The sequence below is a fragment of the Calliopsis andreniformis genome, chromosome 12 (assembly GCF_051401765.1).
Source record: "Calliopsis andreniformis isolate RMS-2024a chromosome 12, iyCalAndr_principal, whole genome shotgun sequence".
NCBI lineage: Eukaryota > Metazoa > Arthropoda > Insecta > Hymenoptera > Andrenidae > Calliopsis > Calliopsis andreniformis.
In genome coordinates, this window is record NC_135073.1 from 13,518,992 (window position 1) to 13,540,815 (window position 21,824).

The following is a 21,824-nucleotide window of genomic DNA, read 5'->3' on the forward strand; positions in this document are numbered from 1 at the left end:
TTATATTATAATTGAGTGAATGAAATAAGTAGGCATAATGCGCAGAGAAAACACTATGTTCATAGAAGTTTTTATTGTATAATAATAACAAAGTGAATATTCCATCCTAATGAGAGAGTATTATTTTCTCATAGAATCTGTCACTTTTCATTATTATTGTTATCATCATTAACAATAACAGTGATAACCACTACTAACAAAACTGTCAACAATGGTCATGATGTACAATTACATTAAAGAAGTCAGCATAGAAAATACAAATATGAAAATATACCATACAAATATGAAAATACAGCATATACATGCTACATCGATTTTTCTTTCTTTTCATTATATTATACATTATTCTAATACAATAAACAAATTCAGCGATAGCATTATCGCTTTCATAAGTTCGCAGATGCAGGTATCTGCAACTAATTTCACAATGATTACGATAAAGAGGCGCTTCTAATCGATTCTCAAAAATTCCATGATTTACAATTCAAGCTATAGACGATTTGCTCTAAAAGGAAACTATACATATGATGCATTTCAGCATAAATAATACCATATTAACCATTACCGTAATAACCATTAAATTCCTTGAGAAGAAGTTTTGTAAATGGCATGTAAATCATGCTTTTCGTATGATCAGGGCAATTTAGCGGATAAAAGTCGTTACCTATACAGAAATAAAATATACATACATTCACTACACGGCGTACGTTCTTATGATACCTTAGAACTTTATCGTATTCGCCTTAGAAAGTTTTGATCTGTGATCAGCGAGATCTACTTTACACAGATAATGTCTCGCACGTAATAGCGAGAGTAATTAACTAATCGATTACTTCAGGCTATTTGCAAAACTTATTTCGAGGAATGCAACATGTCCTATAAAATATACTGAGTATATTAAGAATCAGTATACTTGATCTATGTACACTTTACTTTCCCTTGCTGAGCACCAGAACGATTCAAAGCAATAGTAATAGAAATTATCATGCCTATTTTTTTCTCAGTGCCTAGAGAACGATATTAAACAATACGTTTATTGTTATTGTCGTGGTTATTTTAACATCACCAATTTAAATAGGTAGACATAATAAGCATTAATGCTGTGTGCACGAAGATGCAGTTTTAAAATCAATATTTTTACATATTTAAATGTACAGATACCAAACGGTTCTAGAGTATTTTCTAGAAGTAAAAAATACAAATTACAGATACTAATTTGAAAGAAAGCATCCCTATTGGACATGTCTCCGTCAGCTGTACTCTTTTTTCTCTTTCCTTCCTTATTTGTTTTTATATGGAGACTCTTTAACCACTAATTACTATCTTTTTACCTACGCTGATCCTGGATCAGTGCATGCAGAACTGTATCAAAATCCCTTTCTGCTTTTATCACAATCTTTTTTTCTTCTTTTTTTTTCAAGAAAAGGATTTGCTTTTAAGGCAATCGTTGGTCCTTGAACGATCCCGTATTCTCTAAAGTATTTCACACTTTCAGATCTTTCTTCTATGATTAATCTGTCATAGAACACGTTCATTAAAGGTATACAGCTAATATTGCATTAACAATTTCTTCCTTCCATCTACCTCTGCTATTTAAACAGCTTCGTTTACTCGTTGAGAACACAGGTGCGCACAAGAGCATCACAGACAGCATACGGATCGCAGTTGCTGCTGGGTCTCCTGTCCTCCAGATATCCCTTCTTGTCCTCTGCCACGCCGCGGGGGATACGAATACTGACATTACGATTGGCTACGCCAGCGCTGAAATCGTGTATACTGCTGGTCTCGCATTTTCCAGTAAGACGACGCTCGTTGTCTTTTCCTCCACGTGGATCGTACGCCTGGATGTGCCTGAGGTGCTGCTTGCTCAGTTTATCGATGGCCTTTTCAATTTCAGAGATGCCATTCTCGCCGCGCATTGCCTTCGTCGAGAAATTGGTATGCGCACCAGCGCCGTTCCACGAACCCTCCATAGGCTTGGGGTCCAAGGTAACGATCACGCCATATTCTTCAGCCACGCGGTGCAAGATGAATCTAGCCATCCAGAGATCGTCACCAGCGCTTATCCCACTGCAGGGACCGACCTGGAACTCCCACTGAGAGGGCATGACTTCAGCGTTCGTGCCAGCGATCTTGACACCAGCGTACAGGCAAGCTCTGTAGTGAGCTTCGACGATTTCGCGGCCTATCACTTTGTCGGCGCCAACGCCGCAATAGTAGGGACCCTGGGGACCTGGGAATCCGTTCTTAGGCCAGCCCAGAGGCCTACCATCGAAGTCCAAGAACGTGTATTCTTGCTCGATCCCGAACCATGGATCCTGATCCTTGGCTGCTTCCATTGCTTCGTTGGCCTTGAAGCGTTTGTTGGACGCAGTAGGGGTTTTGTCACTGTTGTAAGTGTCGCAGAGTACCAGCTTGTTGTTGCCACGACGGAACGGGTCGTCATAGATTGCTACTGGGCACAGATAAATGTCGCTGTTTGCGCCGTCTGCTTGGTAAGTGGAACTGCCATCGTATGTCCAAATGGGCAACTCTGGAAAAGGGAAAGCGGTTGAGTAATGTGAGTAATATTGTAGTTAAAGTGAGAATAGAAAACTAAAATTGGAAAGGAGTGTTCAATTTTAATAACATAATGTCTTCGACAGTTTAATACTATGTCTGATTCATTACTAATAGTTATCTAGATACATAAAGACTGAGAGAATTGTTTACCAACCCGATGGATGCTTGGGCACAAAATCAACAGTCCTGGTCTTGCTTCGTACATTTTCACCAGTGCCATCAATCCAAATGTACTTCGCTTGAATTTTATCGTCTGGTTGGGGCAGACTCAGATACCTGTTCAGCAAGGTCTTTTCCAATGCCGCATTTGGCGACTCCTTTAGCATTGTACGCGACATTGTGATGCTGTAACATACCATGAATAATAAATTACACACTATTCTTTCAGTTTAACAACTTTTACTAAACTTATTAAAAATTTCTCGCCTTTTTGTGTATTTATATTTTTTTATTTGAAATACTTTGAAGAGTGGTAAAGAAGCTCAACAACCAATCAGAAGATTCTGCAATTTTAGACTCATTTAAGAGCAGAAATAAATCAAAACGGTCGTAATTCATTTAACTCAATGATGATTTTAAATTTAAATTGAAATTCGCGTATTTTTTCAGAAGCGCATGTCGGAAAGTGCAGATCCTGAACGGTGTCGCCGCCTGTGGCGATAACGCGTACTAGCAAGATACGCCGAAAGGGGATTCCCTCGAGCACAGTAGATGAAACAGGCAAACATCAGAGGATTCTTATTCGGATTTATTCTCGGTGGGCCAGCGGACAAGATATAGGTGCGCCCACGTATCACGCAACTCGCATCGCTCGTCACGTGTCATGCACGCGTTTCCCGCGTGACCTCTGCTGTGTGTATGTTAGTCGCCCACGGGCAATGCGCCCGAACAGTGTCTTTAAGGTCTTTAACCGATATCACTTTGTTACTTCCCTCTTCCCTGTTCCCAACATACACGTGCGACGACTTCCCGAAAGATGCTTCGAACTATTTTTAGAAATTCTTTACTTTCTTCGTTTCTTTGAAACAGTTGGAACGAACGATGGAGATTTCGAATATATTTTTAAGCTGACAAGCGAGTTGGGAAACAATCACGTTCATATTTATCATTGATTTATTGACAAGCTATTTTTCAGATTTAATACTAATATTGATATTATTCGATTGGATAACATTTTTTAAAATGATTGTCTATTTTTTAACATGGGTGATCTTATTCAATACCTCGAGCAATGCGCTAGTTGCTGTGCTGAATCTTCTGGGACAATGATTTGTGTATTTTTATCTCTTGAAATCGTCAGTATTAATAGGAATATTGTATGAAGTATGTATCTATTTTTATAAATTCTTTGAAAGTTAAGTGAAATTTCTGTTTATTTAGGTTTGAATTTAAATCTGAAGTCAAGGTGCGGAGTCATCTTGGAAAATTACTCAGCATTCACTTTTGAAAAGGGAATTTCCATTGCCCACTTGCTTGGCTGATGACTCAAATACTTTTACAGAAGGTCGAGACGTGGGCAAAAGCTATCTACTTGGAATTAAGTTCTGGATATAAGATATGTAAATGAATATGTAAAAACAAATAAAGTAGCATATGAATTACTGCTACAAGAAATGTTTTAAACGTTAAAATGTAAAAATTGTAGAGGTTAGGATCAATAAATTTAGCGAAATATTGGATTTTTTATTTTTATGTATTGCTACTTTGACATATTAATATTCATTAGTTAAACTAGTGATAGCTTCGAGCAGCTCGCGACAATTCTTGTTTGAACAAGTCTTGTTCCTAGCAAAACGAACAGCAGAGAATAAAATGACAGCTATTTATAGATCATAAGACGTAAATAAAAAGCTAGTTATTTTCACTCCACTCGCAAAAAATGCGTATTTTTCAATCTTATATTCATTCTTGTTCTACCAAATATACATATAGTTTAGAAAAAAGAAATTCAGTACATGCAAATTAGTTAAAAAATATTTATAAACAACGATATACTCATTGAAGCTTATACACTGGCTCTGACAATGATTAATTGTTCTTATAATGCATTGGAAGCTGTTACTAGCTGACTTGCTGTGACTTTCACTTTAAATATGGCGGCATATTTTTATATACATGCGCATTGTATGCATATGTCATCATAGATTAAAGTAAAAATGCAGCAGCATTGTGCGTAATAAATTATGTGTATAAAACTGAAGTCCAGTTTCTAATTTGTATTCTATTCTCATTTTTCTAATAATAAAAGTAACCTCATATTTATGCTTCAAAAACGCACATAAAGAAAGAGATATACATTTTATCATAACAAAATGATAAGAATCTTCATTGATCTTAATCTTCTCTATTACATAGACTGAAATATCGTTCAAAATCAGACTTTCTCTTTGACATAGTTTCGTACTGATAAAGAGAGCTAAGTTATGGAGGTCAAGGTTAGGTTAGTCGTAATAACAAATGGAAAACGTTTCATCGCGTCACATTTCCTCTTATGTCATATCTCTCCTTACTTTCCCATTCCGTTTACTTTGCATTTTGTTAGTAAAATTGAACGAAGCTACTACTCAATACTAATTAACTAATTACTCAACGTTCCAGATTTACTAACCTAAAACACCTGTTGACGGTCATCCATTTCAGCTTATGATTAACACCGATGTTCTGCATAATTCTGACCCCACACAATTTCACGAGTATGCTCGAGCTCATCTTTTAATAGTAAATCGGTCGCGAATTCGCCAACTCGTTCACGAAAAGGAACACTCGACTTTCTTCTCACGAAAGCTACACTCGAAAGGACGCAAGCAATGGGAAACTCACGAAAACGAATACGAGAGATCCGGTAAATAGCTTTGATTTGTAGTTAGGAAATATATAAGTATATAGGTCGATCAAAAATAAGATTCAAATAGCAGCCTTGAAGACACAAAAGATCAACGTACTCTTCGTCGACCTACTAACTATAAAAGACTGGCAGGTACCACTTATACAGGTGTACCTCACATCGAATTCCAATAACATCAGCTCCATCTCATTTCTTATAAGATTTCGACTACCCGTCTTTTCCCTAGCCTAATGTTTACCTCTTCACCTTATTCTTATATTGTCTCACTAGCTCATAGACTTAATCGGAAGAATAATTCTTCGATTTTGTTTTGTTTCGAATTCTAGCAAGTAAAAAAATCGAAACATCTGAAATAAGGTCCACGCAGCCTCCGATATTCAAGAAACTACTACCATGGTTACAAACAGTGATACCATTCGCCATAACTTCCTAATTTCAGTCAAAATAACGTTTCTAATTCTAGGTATAATAAATCGGACATATTTATAGAAAACTTGCATTTTCCTTAATATACTTGTAAATTCCAATTGAGATATCGATAAGTTACCTCATATTCCTGTGTAAAGTGGATAAAATTGACCACGAAACGACCTTCGAGAGATCTAAAATATCGAATCACTAGGATGATACGGTTAATTGATACGCTCAATATTTGTGATTAAATGCTTATATAACGCTTGTGTGTTGTCAATTATGAATTTGTTGTAAAACTGATCGTTATTATGTAACGATCAACAGGTAAATATTAAATGAAGATACGATATCGGTGCAAGAATGTTAACACTGATATCGTAAGTGTATCACTAATTTATAGGTAAAAACGGATAGGTTTACAAATTTTCAAGTAGTTAATTTTTTTTTAAATATTCCATTTTTTTCAAGTATTCAGATTTTTCAGATTAATGAAATTATTGAAATTTATTCAGACTGACGAGTTCTACAAATTGGAAGACTTGTTAAAAGGTACACGCTACACAGAGAGCTTTTCTCGCAAGGAATAAGAAAGAGGGTAACATATCTTAATTCCTCGAGTAAATTTTTCATACAGCGAGTCTTTATTAGTTCTTCATGTGCGCAATATGAGATAACGCATTAGTCAATAGATGACATTGTTTCTCAGGCTGCGCATTTTGATCAATAGAATTCGCATTCGATCCGGGTCTAACTTGATTCCTGATTTCAATCTTAATCAATCTCATATAAGTAAAACCAGATAAGACTAACGATAACATGATTGATCTGCATGACGATACTTCCTTGATAGTAATTGCAATTGCTTAGATTCAGATTGCTACGAATTTTGAGATTTAATTTTTTGCGAGCAAGTTATCGTTTCGTTTGAACTGTCCTCGCTGTAGGAAGATATAATCGATAATTATAGAGAAAGGAAAATTGTAAAAGAATTTAATGAAAAATCGAATTCGCATTCGTTGCATGCGACACGTCAGGTTATAAATTATCAGTTTGCGAGATGTTATGCTAAAGTGTCCTACTAACCTACTCCTGTCGATAAAAATGGCCTTTTCTTTTATAAGTCCTCCATTCAAGAGTCTACCCTCCTTCTAATATCTCGATTGTATCATGTTCGTTTAAACAACACCAACGCTGAGTGGCTGTTCATTTGTAGCAACTTTTTATCAGAAAATATTTCAGAGTTGTGTACAGAGAACAATTTGTGGTGGTATGATCAATAAATTATCACATGGAATATGTAATTTCGCGTGTCGGTAGTTAAGGATTAAATCTTCTGTGTCTTTTTTCAGTTAATGTTTACTGACAGTTACATTTGGCTCTCAATTTTAAATGAAATTAGAAGCTCACAGTTCGGAGTACATTATTATACAAAATCTCTGTTTGGAATCGTTCTAAAATCTTTATTCTAGACTTTTTATGATCTCAAGTGACCTTCAATTATCTTGTAAAATTCACTTATCATAGGTCAATGAACTTTTCTTCAAGTAGATACGGTTTTCTTCGAAATCCTACAGCTTTTTTTTAATGTGGGTTTCGTTGAAACTTTTCATTCTTTACAACTGCCTGTAAAATTTAGAAAATGTGACTTATCAAGTTTTTCCTCTCTGATCTTCAATTACACTACAGACGCGTCCTTGTTCTTATCGTATATGCAACTCCCCAACTGCAAGTGCACGGAGACACCCGACACGAACACGACACTCATAAATACCTATTCTGTATGTCAAACCGTGTTGCTGTTATGTAATATATGCAAATTCGTGGCGCATTGCACTATGCCAGGATTTTGAAATGCAGTTTACAATAATATTTACCAGTGTCTTTCTTTCATGCAGCCTTGATTCTAAAATTCACTATCACGAAAATGACACGTGGGACTATTTAACGAGCTCCTTGACGATTTTTTTTTCTTGTGACCAGTGGTACTTTTCCAACCGATGTTGGAAAAATACAGTGAGGAAGAATACAATGACTGGCTGCTCGCTGGGTGCCACCGCTCTTCAGAGGAAATTAAAAGGAAGCCATGAGGGGAACAATTAACTCTTGCTTTGTAAGATGTATAGGTTCCTCAGAAACTAATACTAATAAATGGTTCATATTCCTCTAATTAAAAAAAAAATCTACTATTACAGTTTTCGTATAGAATGTTTCGAAAAGTTCTATTAATTTTTTCAAATTTTTGTTCAGTTTTTTATCCATTATTTCTCTGTAGGAAATAAATGAGCCATGTTATAATTACGTAGATTCAAAAGACGTTTTCAGAGTAGATTTGATCAGGTGTTAATTATCGCATGGGTTGTTGATATCGAAGGCCCATTCGAGAGATTTACGATGGGTTTTATTGCCTGATATAGGCTCGCATCTTTTCGAAACTACGTTTCGCAGAAAATAAGTTAGAATATCGTAGACGCGTGTAACTTTTTAAGATGTCAATATTTACGCGCTAAATATTATGTACAGTAAAATTAACCTTGGTGTACCTGTGCTCGCTCGACTAATCATTACAAGAATTTTACGACATCTTTGGCACGCGTCTAATAACTATGGCAGGCTATTATATTGTTTAAAATTTTGTTTTAAACAGTGTCATTTAGAGAGAATAATTCTAAGCAAACTGAATTATTCTTACTATTTAAGTTCAAAGTATTTCGTGATTATTTTCATTAGAAAAAGAATAAAATAAAGTTGACTCTGCACGAAATTATGAAACGAATGATTTTTTAACAATTTCATATTATTTAGTTACTGTCGCGAGTCAAATTAATTAATAATGATTATCATAAAATTATATAATGAAATAGTAGATAAAGTCATAGTATAAGTACAACAGCAAATTTATCATCAATTTTCGCGGCAATATCTCGTGAATAGTTATGCAAATGTATGCTACTTAGTTCATGAGATTGGTTCTGAAACTCATTACCAGGAGTTGCGTAAACTTTATGGTTCAATAATAAAGTATGGACGTGACCTTGAGTCAGTTACAGAAATGAACCAGTTTTCCTAAATTATATATTCCGCCAAGAATTTAAAAAAAGAAAAAAAAAGGTAGTCGAAAGAGATATCAAGTTTTACTATTTCGACACAGATTTTTTTAGGTTCAGCTGTTCCAACTATTCCGAGTTCACGCACAAGGGATATCTACATGTGATTCACTGTCAAGGAGATTTCTTTGCTTCCGCCTTATGAATAATTTCTGTTTCTTTGTTTTTGTAACAATTATTTCAAAATAGATTCAACAAGTAATTATATCCTCCATTCCTCCACAAGGTTATTAACGTATGACTTCATACACAGCTTATTTTTTCCTTTACCACAGCACTTTCAGTATGAGGAACTTTTAATAGCACACAATTTTCAGAAATTATCTATATTTTCTTCAAATGAGCCTTCAAATACCTTGGTGGAATTTTTTCCTAAACTTTTTTCCCATAATTACAAACGCAAGAACACATTAAACTAAAAAGCCATTAAAACCTTACAAATTCGCGATTTGTAACATATTCACCTCACAAATTCATCCCCATTTTCTTTATTCCTCGAAACCCTTCTCTCATATCATCCATTTTCTCTCTTTTATACCATAAAAATTAATTTCTCTTCAAAAAACCTCATCTCATCTTCTACTATACATTCCTGGCACAGAGTCGCCAACTTGTAGCAATTAAAAATAAGGTAAGAGTATCTCCACATGTAACACCTTGTAGTACTATTAAACTGAAAATATTTATGCAAAATATTAATAGTCGTACACCTTATAAAAAGGAGGGTGGTACAATAATCAGTCAGCACACAGTAATTAACACTTTTACACAGCACTAAATGAACCGACGTTCTCACAGAAATACCAATCAGCTTAATAATCACAGCCAGAGGGAGGAGATTGCAGAGTAAATACCTTTAATAAAGCCTGATCAGTTCATCTACTCTAGGTGGAGGTGCGCTTGATGGAGCAGTGGGTGTAGAAGTATGCCAAACGCAATTGCCAGGTGACTGCTACTGAATCCAACGCAACGTGGCCCTGCTGGTATGGATAACACACCGGCGAAAATAGTTTCCGATCCCGAAGTGCACTAAGGCGAAAGTAAACTAGACTTCCGGGTATAAGCTGCGAAGGAAAGGCGCCCGTCTTCTCTAAGCTCGACTCGAGTCGAAACTGCGAGTCGTTTACGCGTGTCACACGCTTTTATGTTAAATTCCCCCACCAGTGGTGTTGTTGTTGTTTTGCAACGTGTTTGTAAGCTTGCTCCGAGGTGCTACCGCGGAGGAAAGAACGTTCAATCGGCGAGATAAGATACATGGGGAGTTCTGACATCTGAACTGTTCAAGCATCCCTTTGTTGTTAATTCTTATTTAGATTTCCTTTGTTGTCGGTTGATAAGGGAGAGAATTGGTGCAGTATATCAAGAAAATTGGCAGCTGGGATATCATAATGCTGCAGTAAAATGAGGCGAACTTTGAGGAAGCACAGTAGGAATTCTATTAATTGATTTAAGAGGAGGCTCAAGCCTGAAGCATCTTTTTAATAGCTAATTTTATTTTCTGTGCTAAGGAATAAAGCAAATATCTAAACACTGTAGGCGATATAATTCACATGTGATATTTTATGAGTGATATCACCAGGTAGAAGTTATTTTTGTGGTACTAATAGTTCTTGCAAAGAGGAGATACATACAGGAAATCATAGGGACTTCATATTATGTCATAATATTAATACTACTGTATTAGTGAAGATTTCACAGTGAAAATTATACTTCTGAGCTACAAAACAGCAGAACATGCAGACATTGATGCAGCTGTGCATAGTTTGTTGCATCGTGGAGTAATTTCTGGCGAGTAGGAGTAGAGGATAGTCGAGAACACATCAATTACACCTCTGAGAACATGGGTATAGAAATTTGGGTCTCTGGGAGTTGGCAATAAGCTTTACAATAAAGCTCACGAACTATAACAGAGCACATCGTTAAGATTAAAACACATAAAATGCGTGACATGACTCATTGTCAGTCTTTTTAGAGATAATTGGTGAGGGTCCAAGATACACAAACTTGAAGCATGACTTCATTACGAGGACAATAACTACTGAGAATAATTATTTTTAAAAATTTTAGATCATTTTGTAGCCAGACAAATTTATTATTCTTCCTAATAAAGGACTGTAAAATAATTTGATTGTTTCATCAACATTTTGCAACCTGTTGCGGGAGCCTCCGACTCACTTGTTGAATTAAATGGCTCAGAGGAGAGGTAGTCAAATTTTCCATCCACTTAATGAAACGATTTATTTAGTTGTCTCAATAGCGATTTACACTTCCCACGTGTGTAATAATCGCATTTAGCGGCTTATTTGAACATTCTATAGACGAATTAGGCGACATGTGACAATGACTGAAGCAAGCATGCAGGTTCGAGTTTATAGGCTGCTAAACACCTGTGAAACGGTGGTTACGCTTTAGGTAAACGAATGGCATACGTGGTAGTGTTGTCTTTACACGCATTCGATATCATTCTTGTATTTTTAAGAAGTTTAAATGAGAACATTGCTCTACATCGTTAGACAAAACGGTCGATGACGCTATTTGGAGTGTATGGTTAGACTCTTATCACTTGTATCATAATTTTAGGTAAAAAAATGAAGAAAAAATGCCTTACTTTTTCTGTGGAAAAAAGCTCCTTCCCTTCTGCAATTTACACAGATATTTAACCTATATTAAGTGTTTTCAATTTTTATGCGTGGGAAATGAAATTGTAGCAATTACTGAATAGATCGTTTGTGTAGTCAATGTAACAGCTGTGCACCAAATATAGAGAAAAATTGTAATTTATCTTACGAGGTCATGACAATCCTCTGGAGTGAGGATAAGGAATCCTCAGATCGAGAAGTAACTAAATATCGAGAGTCTAAAGGAATTTCTGAGGAAAGAAAGACTATTAGAATTAGCCAAAGTGTTCAATTAACAAAATTAATATGTTCGTTACGTAAAAAATTAAAGATTCATAAATCATTCATATCAATGAAATTAACAGTTCCATTCAATTCTTGATTACAGCTAGTTTCATCAGAGGTCAGATGGCACATCGATACAGAGACATTCAGGTCACTAAAACATGCCACTAAAAAAAGTCTGACCATTCCACATTTCCTTGAACCTATTTTATACTATTTAGACAGTCTAATAAACAAAAAATGAGTTGTGAGAAATGAAAAATAACAAATTACAAATCATTCTAAATAACTCCTTTGGTGATTCATTGATGAAATATCTAGCTTCTTAATCTAGTCATTTTTCATTTTCCATTTTCCTAAATCACAATTATTCCCTGCAAGACCAACACAAGAGTGTTAAGAAAACAAACAACCTGTTTAATAATTACTGTAATCTAATTTACAGCATGTCTAAAACTCGGAGCACCTAGTGAAATGCCACAGTCTACAATAAATCAGAGGACTTTACGAAGCTTTCAGAAGCTACAACAAAAGGAACATTTTAAGAATTAGTATTTCATTTGTTAACGATAGAAGCTCAGAAAATTCGTCGATTTTATTTCATCGATCATTGCAGGCTACATATTCAGAGATCTGAACAGCAGCACAGCACACCTTTACTTATCGTTTCGTGGGTGTTGCTCAGATGCGTGATACGCGTCCCACGGAAGATCAGACACGTTCCTGTCAACCACGCTCGCCTTCATTCTTGTTAATACGAAAGCAACAGCCGGTGGATCGATCAGTAGCGACGTTACATCGCCATGGAGACTCGCGAAAACATAACCGAGCGATTCTCGAGACCCGATGACCCCATCGCGGGGACCTCGGAGAGAGTTCAGTGTGCCGTATCGGGAAAAACGACTCATCACGTGCCTCCAAGTGCGTAAAGGTTCCCCCTAAGCGATGATAAATAAACTTGTTACGTGTGGAGCCTCACACAGTAGCTACGTATGAGAAAGGGGAAAGACAAACAGAGGAAGAATGTAATCTTACGCTAAGTCGTACGAGCGATTTTAGATTTACAAATTTTTTGGTACTCGGAGGTTCCATTTTTAAACGACCAAAATTAAAAAGTTTTTTATATGTTTCAATCTTCGATTACAATTCTTAAAACAGAATTGCATATATTTTTGAAAATGATTACATCTACTCAAGGATGGAAATGAATATTTTCTGATGTAGAACTGGTAGAATAATTTGCAAAATTATACCTTGCGTGCTGAAGGATGTTTAAGAAGTCATCTTCTTCAAGGCCAAGCGCAAGGTTTACTTTTAATCAATTATCTTCGATACTCGTTTCTTTCGAGGTAGTTTTCAACTTGAACGATTTGTCGTAGTTTTAACGTAATCGACTACAGATAAACACTTATCGAAACGTAGAAACCGGTTATATCCAAATGTTTACGGAAGTGGCACTTTGCTATCAATATCAGGGACTGCCTCACAGTAGGTAAATAGGTGCAAGTATCAGATGTATGCTTTCTGACATATAATACCCGGGAAAACATTGACAAGATGTTTTAATAACACGATTAACTAGCTCCCAGGATTGTATTTAATTCGTGTTAGTCATGGACTCTGCGTCGTTACATGTATGTGCTATTGTGGGAGATGAAATTAATGGGAAAAATATCCCTCACTTGAAATAGTTAAAAGATCATCTATTCTAGTTAAGTGTAATTCGAATTCTGTAACCTTCTCTAAATTCTAAAATATGAGACTAAACATAGTAGATAAGGTTCTCACGACATAAACATACAATTATACTCGCTATAAACTCCCTTTTAAGAAATGAGGAAATAATTCTGAGAAATTCTTTATTATAGCAAATAATAAAGTAATTATATTCCTTTTGTTGATAAGATCTCTCCGATAACCTGTGAAGTGAACTTTAATCTTGTTTTTCATTCAACTTCGAGTCAATTATCTCTTATTAATGCTTCTAATCTCTGTTAATATTATCTTAATCCTATATTGTATTTTATAGAACATTGTTGTAAATTCTAGAGTCAATCGCTAGCTTTTTCTAGATAAACGATCCATGAGGAAAATTTCTCGCGATAATTTCCACATCAGGCTCGCGAATACCCCTTAATTACGAGTGAATTGAAGTTCCCGCTAACGAGTCGAAATATCACGTTCATTCTCAGCGATCAATTGCGTAAAAGCATCCTCGTATCTCGTTTTCCTCGTATAAATTCCCCGATTCTTGGTATCAGTCGTGGAACGCTATTCATCCAACTTTCACCCAGGTCTAAAATGCATTTTACAATGTCACGATAAATTGTCAGTCAGTGGACTCTCCTCAGATTAAAATATGACACTCGTTCAACGAGATAACAAATATTTAAACAAAGAAAAAATTAAGAGAAATGAGGAAAAATATTGGTATTCTCATTATAAAGTCATGGTTAACTTCATACTTGTGGTAATTATTCCCTCATTTTCTTTTAATGAATTATTATACTTCCAATATCTAAATGATGAAATCTCGAAAAGGTGTCCATGTTCCCTTCGTTAACTCACTAGATGGTAGCAAGTAACTACTAGATAAAAATATAAACATCCAGAAGTGCCAGAGTGAACTACACAAAATTTGATAAATTTTTTTTAGATAAACCTTTTTTCTAGAGATTAATATCCAATAAAGACTCTTATATAAAAAAGACAACATAAAATTCTGCAAATATTTACACACATTTTTATCAAAAACACTCTCAACACATTTTGCATAAATTAAAGAAACATAAAGTCATATTCAAACTTGAATCATTAAAAAAGAATCTATTGTGATTTCTAACAATTATCTACGACGCGATTTTTAGCGCTCAGAAACGTGAGCGCAGAAAAGCACGATGTTTCGAATATTAACGTGCAAACTTCGAGTGATTCAGCTTTATCTATAACACGATAAATTATTCATCGAACGGGATACAACGTGCACTGGCAATGATAATCACGTTGTTTCGCTGCGAGCAAAGTGCAAGTGTTCCTCTCGTCCTTTGTTTGATTCAAGGGGTTACAGCAGGATAACGACCCAGGAAGCGGGACAAATTTTCGGAGCCTTTTCTGAAAACGAGTGTCTGCAGCGTCACCAGTTGCTCCTTTGTTCGAAGAACGAAACAGGTTGGATGCTTGATCCAATGGATTCTAGCTGTAAGACTATAAATACATGAAGAAGATTCCCCTCTTATTGTATCATTTGCAAAGTGGAAATGCGCGTTCGTGTTTAATGTTGGAACATTGACGAATGCTCCATCGATTATTTGACACGATTCAGACGAAGACACTTGTTCCCCATTGTTCAGTAAATGTACACGTATCTAAGGAAGACGAACTCCATTGGTCATCATCAGACTGATGTTTATGTAAATTCATGTTTTTGTGAAGCTGACTACTGGTTTTAGTAAAAACAAATTGGTTTATTATCCAAGAAAGCGATACAATTCTGTTATCAATTTAATTAAACATGTGTAACCATTAGGATAACCGAGTAAGCTAATTCTGACGAGAGTTTGTAGTTTTCTTGTAAACAAACCATGCTTAACTGACATATTTAGAAATACAGCGAGCATCGTGTATTTTTCATCATGGATCAATCATATCATCTTTTTTAGTCTCGTAAGCAATATTCTGGAAATGCATATTCAGATAAAAAGTATTATGCCATTCTAACACAAATGCTAAAAATATCTAGAGTTACCAAGTTATTTAAGTTTAGAAATCTATCAAGACTGACATTGAAGATAGTTTAGCTGCGAGCAGTAATAGAAATCTGGTTTTTAGTAGATAAATATTTACCAAAAAGTAACAGAGTAAAATTAGCGAGTTTTAATTGAGTAATTTATTCAAAATATAATTACCCGTTAAATGTGATAAAATATTATTAATTTTAAAGCAACCATATTTAATAATTAATTCGAGTAATCTACAGAAACAACTGCTGGTTTTAGATAAGAAATAATATTGATTAAGTTATTTAAATCTTCATTTGAATGAAAGTTTATTCATTACAGACGAATAAAAAGCGGTCTCTTATCCCCATTTGTTGTTCGTTATGCAAACTGAATTGTGCTCAAAGATATCAACGCGTATTGGCGTAACAAAAGATAATCGTCCATCCATTACAACATTAATGAATCCTTCAAATTCGTAATTACCATCAATTGTAACGTACTTGTTCATTTAAACGACGAAAAAATATTTCAGAAAGACAAAAATACATTTAAGCAATTAGTTTTTTAGTAAGTATTTAAAAAATTTTCAATTCTATTATTCATCCCTACTATAAAAAAAGAATTACTTGAGAATATATTTCTAAAAATATTTCTAGCAAAAAATTCATTTCAATCCACGAACACGTACACACCTATCAAATAAACTTATAAATTGCAAAAGTTACTTTTACGTGGACAGAAACCTCGTATTAGAATGCTTAGATGAATGTTAATAGAGGAAGGAGCTAAGGTCACTTCAAGGTCGCTCATATTTTGATACCAAGCTGCATAGCTTCCTACGAGATAACAAACGTATCATCAGACAAACTTAACTATCCTTATCACGTTCGAGCTCCCTTCCCTAAATCCGTGAAATGGGGCAATAAAAGTGGCCTGACCGTTTGAAAGTCTAATTCATTCCCGCATTCTTGTCTCGCCTTTCCCTTTTGTTTTACAAAGCCGAAGAGCGAGAGCCAACGAAGAATGAGAGAGAAACAATACGAGGTCATCCACACGGATGCGCCATGTGCCATCCACTACAAACAAAGTATATATAATACTTTGTCTTACTTTGTTTTTCCATGTGTCTACACATTGTCTCGAGTCTGCATTGTCGCGTGGCAAGTCTATAGCAAACAGGCTTGATTTATTTGTTAAGCCTCGCCTTGTCCCTTTCGTCGTGAACGAGATATGAAATACACTTGTTATCCCACGTTATCGCATTGATTAAAGCTTAGGCTTAAATTTTGAAGATATTTCACCTCTTCAAGTGAAATTTGGGACTTTGGATGAGAGGTAAATGTAACAGTAAATAATTTATACTAAATTCAATCTTTACATAAGTATTCTCCATTTTTTTTCTTTTTTTTTTCATTTTTATACTTTTCTTCGTAACTACGCTAATTTCTGCGATAGAATCGAGGTCCTTGAATTACAAATTCAAACCGAGACAAAACTACTAACGCTAGCAGCGGTGAAAATTAAAATTAAATGATAACAAGGAAAGGAAGAACTTATTTTTAATCTACTTCTTTAATTCTAAGCTTTTCTCGTTAATATATTGATAGAGTTTTATGAGATTCCTAATCTTATTAATATCGATATTAATCGTATGATCGAGAGATTTACAGAGTTTTCATGAACTCGATACTTCAGTTCAAGTGACACGGTTTCCCATAAGGTTATAGCTCAACTGTACACATTATCTATGCTTGTGCACTATACTTTGATTCTCCAAGAATAGAAAAATGACCATAGTTGATACAAAATTTGTTACCATCCCATATTTATACATAGAATATATATCCTGACACGAGCAACACGTTTACAGAAAACAGGAAACCTTCTGAAGTAAATTTACGTGTAGACTACTATTTATCTTATCAGAGGCAAAAGTGAAAAGAAATGCCAAAATAACTTCAAAACCTACCAACAACAACGAATGTATAATAAAAAAATATGTACACTGTCATTTTAGAATAACCACAAAAGTTGCGCTTTCCTAAGGTCGCGACTTCTAGTCAGCATCACGAAAGAAATATATCAAAACCTTAGGCACAAGGAATTACTCTTTTTTATATAAGTTCACTTATGAACACGTAAAATTAAAAAAAAAAAAAAAGGAATCCACTTTTAACACAAATTATTTTTTTAAAAATGATTTTACTCCGAGAGCACAGAAACATGGAATAGTACCTATATCGAATTTTCAATTCAACATTTGTTCACTTACGAAAACTTTACTTTAAAAATGACGATGTGCTCCAAACTTTCGAATGACAATATATGCAAGATAAAATTACCGACATCACTCACCGTTGTTGCTGTCACTGGTCCAGGCCGCACGGTTGATAACAGTTTGATCGATGATTGTCGCACGCTGCGTCCTGTCACGTGTTTTCCCGCGAACGGTTTAAGATCCACTGGTCACGAAGGCAACGAGCGCCTGATCGAGCCCGTGTTACTACCGCGGTCGTGCGGCTCCCAATATTTATGTAGAGAAGTGTTTTCAGCGCACGCGTCGCTTCGCCTCGTAGCTGGTTCGATTCCCCACCTCTTCCCCATTGAAAACGATTATCCGACACGATCGTGGGTCCACTCGATCGTTACGAGCCGGAAAATTCTTGTCTGCACGCCACGAGCGGTTGCTGGTCACGAACCAACTATGGAAATTGCTCTTGCACGATGACGTAACAGTGAACTTACACAAGGACGAGGAACCGTGGGACCGTGGGTCCTAATAGTCCAATGGAATTTTCAACGCGATGCTTTTTTCCTGCTAGCGTCCACCTTGGTCGCTAAATTGATGGCCCTGGTGGCGATGTATACCAATGAGCACCGCGCGAGACGAAAGGGACAACTTTTCTCTGTCACTTGTGCGGTGTGGGAGTCAAAGCGCGCGAATCTGCTTTACCGACGGAGCGGGAGATTATCGACTTCTCTGAATGCGATCTATTTATGGAATTTTTGAAAGATTTATTAGTATTTATTGGGAAAAGAGATGAAGATTTCTTTTCTATGAAACAATAAATGCAATGTAAGTGTTTCATGAAGGTGTTAACCTTAAAATATCGATATCGCTTACACAAAGTGAGAAATACAAATTTTCGGGAATTTTATAAATGGATAATGAATTGTGAAACGCATCACGTAGCTAAGACGAAAGAAAGCAATATTTTACGCGGATTTGAAATGCACGATGCAGTGCTGTTATTTAAATATACGATGTTGGAACGTGGAATGCACTGGAATGGTACTGCTAAGCGAATACGACAATAGAAAATGAATTCTGGATATAGGATCTTGCTGAAGAACCAAATCTCGACTCGATATCTTTCTTTTTCTCGTCTCTGTTTTGTCATTTTGGTTAGGCTGCCTACAAACAACTGAAATATGTTAATGATAACGTATATACCTACGTAATAAAACTGTGGTTCACGAAAACAGAAAGGGGAAACTTTTTTATAGCATTTTCTATCGACAAGCGATGCGATTAAAAGAAGCGATGAGAAAGCAGGGTCTTTGCACAATACTCTAAAAGTTCAATTGCTTCAATGATAAACTTATCACCGCGCAGTACGATAGCGGCACGTTTCACATTTTCCACTTACTATTTAAGCACTAAATTACTTGTTTCACGTAGGCGGACATTATGTAACAATTCATGCGCATCGGGATCGTTTAATCGGTTCAATTATTTACGTGTTTCGAACGAGATGCATATTAAACAGTAATTAACGTTATTTTTGAACTGTTCAAACATAACTGTAATTATTATGAAAGAAATAGTTGAAAACATTTTAAAAAATGTCAAGTTCTCTTTTTAGTTATGTTCTAAATGCTTTTATATTGTATTGTAAGAAATGCGTCATAAATTTTGTAATTATAACTTGTAAGAAATAAACTATTATACTGAACCACCCTTTAAAAATTTAATCTCATATAATGACCACAGTTTTTATAAAGATTAAAAACAGAATCCAACTGCTAGAAAGGTTACGTTAGATTTGTATGTTTTTCCATTTTTTGGGTGGACCTGTATCAAAACATAACCTTATTTAATTATGGATAATCTACGATTAGTATAGTATACTAAAATGTTGAAGAGTAAATCTAGGGCACTTCATTTGCTAACAAAAACAAATCAGGAGATAGTGATAAGCTAACCAAGCGCTAACGAAAGTAGCATCTGATAAAAGGTAACCTTCAGCAAACAAACAATTTATTTCGTCATATAGTATAACTTATCGTAACACAGAAAAACTTCTAAAATACTTGAATATGTAAACACCTTGAAAAGAATTTGTTAGACCTGTATTTACACAGTCATGCCACTTGTTTCACTAAATTATGCTATTAACGAAGTCGTGCTCGGCTGTTTATATGTTGAAATGTATTTAAAATAATCGAGATATTCGTTAACTGGGCTGTTATCGATGCCTGCTACTTACACTTATCTTTGCAGAGATAACGATGACGATCAGAAAAAAATAACTTTTTTCTAATACAAAATCGGGACGCACGTGGTTCTCTCGACAAAAATCGGTACACTATCGTGCCATATGCAACGTGTTTCATGAAGATATTCTATTTTCAAATCATTCGAGTTCTCGTTTCATTCATTGTTAAAAAAAATTTAAATAAGACTTATGTTGATTGATATGTAAACAGACATGACTACGTGCGAAAGGGAAGAGTTAAATATGCTAAGTAATAATTATGATCCAAGAAAGACACTTAATCATTTCACGTGTAAATTAGCCTAAAAATTTCGATGTTTCTCTATTTTCAAAACACACTTTAGCTTTATTTGTAATAAACACACGTTAAAGGAGTCATTAATGACTGACAACGAAAAATTAGAATTCGTACTCATCTGTCTGTTTTTCGTCGTGAAGTCCAGCAACGTTTATTACCACGCTTAACATTTATGAAACGACCAATTACGTTGCACGCGATCCTCTTAGTCATACTCACGTTTATTACATTTGTGCGTCAAATGCGTATCGTGTTTCCGAATTTCCTCGTTTCTTTTTATTATACACAAAAAAAACTCCTCTCGAGACTCGTACACGGACAAATTTCCTGTGAATTCGCGAAATCATTCGAAAGTTGCGTGTTACGAGCATGGTTCCGTTCGGATATCGTGACCAATTTGCGAAAAATAGTTTGACCATGCAAGGACGTTCAAATGAAAAATTGGAATCGCGCGATCGTTAGTAACCCTCTGCTCCAAGGACTCTCGAAATGATAATCACACGATATATAGATTTATATTTTATACGCAGTGACTCCCATTAATATTCGAATTCCTATAACTTGTTCTTTAACCCTTTCCCTATGTAACCATATCAGTAGCTACATATCTTCTTCAAAATCTTATTTAAGTTTTATGTAATAGTAAATGAAATAAAAACTTGAATGATTCGAAAGTGTTAGAATATATTGAAACAGATATTTTATATGCAAAGTGCCCAAAATTTAACTAATATATGTGTCTTTGTAGTAGTTAAATAATTTGGAAAAGAAGGACTTCAATAATTTGATAAGATATATTACATCCTGTTACAATAGCACCATATTTTGAAAGAAGAATCAGTAAGTCTAATCTAGACTTGCAACTGAGTCCATTTCTTCGCGCGTTTCTAATGAGTATGTATCCCTGTTCGTTGCAGAAAGAAAGTGATCTAGAAAGAATGCGGTGCAGAGGCTTGTCACCTTTAAGCTGACCTACTGAACTGCGATAATCGTTTATATTTAACGCGAGTAGAATCTATGTGGATATGCAACGTCCTCTAGCATATTGTGCCAATCATATTCCGACCCCTGTGGCGAAGCGAATACACGCTCCTACTTATGATTATATAATGATTTAAAACAAGTTTCGTGTGGGGCTCTCAGTTGAGAGGGAAGTGATTGAAGGACGGATTTCCTGTGTCTATACGATGTTACACATAAATAACAGATAGTGTGCGCTGTGGACGTTATATGCATTAACGGATCATTTGGCATTGAACGTTTCACGCTGAAATTTCTATATGACGCTACTAATAGCGGTCTTTAACGTCTATTTCTCGGAAGTATACAGATAAGGGGGAGAAAGCTGCCTTTGTTTTGTACCGAAAAAAGAGAGACGAATCGATTATTCTTGAGACAATAGGTTTATCTCCTTTATCGTTGAGGAAGCAATAATTTATTCACAGATAAATGTCAGGAAAAATATCAGGTGCAGAATCAA

The 21,824-nt window shown here is 35.3% G+C and overlaps 1 protein-coding gene and 1 long non-coding RNA gene across 4 annotated transcripts; one reads left to right on the forward strand and one right to left on the reverse strand.

Moving 5' to 3' along the window:
- Positions 1-38: 38 nt before the first annotated feature.
- Positions 39-18,074, reverse strand: Gs2 (glutamine synthetase 2). 3 transcript variants are annotated; one of them, XM_076389590.1, is made up of 3 exons: positions 17,903-18,074; positions 2,717-2,907; positions 39-2,533 (listed from the first exon to the last, which is right to left on the reverse strand). In XM_076389590.1, the coding sequence occupies exons 2-3, from the start codon at positions 2,898-2,900 to the stop codon at positions 1,608-1,610; spliced, it is 1,110 nt and encodes a 369-aa protein (XP_076245705.1). In that variant the 5' UTR covers positions 2,901-2,907; positions 17,903-18,074; the 3' UTR covers positions 39-1,607. The 3 variants fall into 3 exon arrangements, with proteins under 3 accessions (XP_076245705.1, XP_076245706.1, XP_076245704.1); XM_076389591.1 differs by lacking the exon at positions 17,903-18,074 and adding an exon at positions 9,780-10,036; XM_076389589.1 differs by lacking the exon at positions 17,903-18,074 and adding an exon at positions 5,171-5,481.
- LOC143185715 (uncharacterized) lies at positions 3,448-4,241 on the forward strand. Its single transcript, XR_013002950.1, has 2 exons — positions 3,448-3,857; positions 3,943-4,241. It is a non-coding gene; the product is annotated as an uncharacterized LOC143185715 (long non-coding RNA).
- Positions 18,075-21,824: the final 3,750 nt, after the last annotated feature.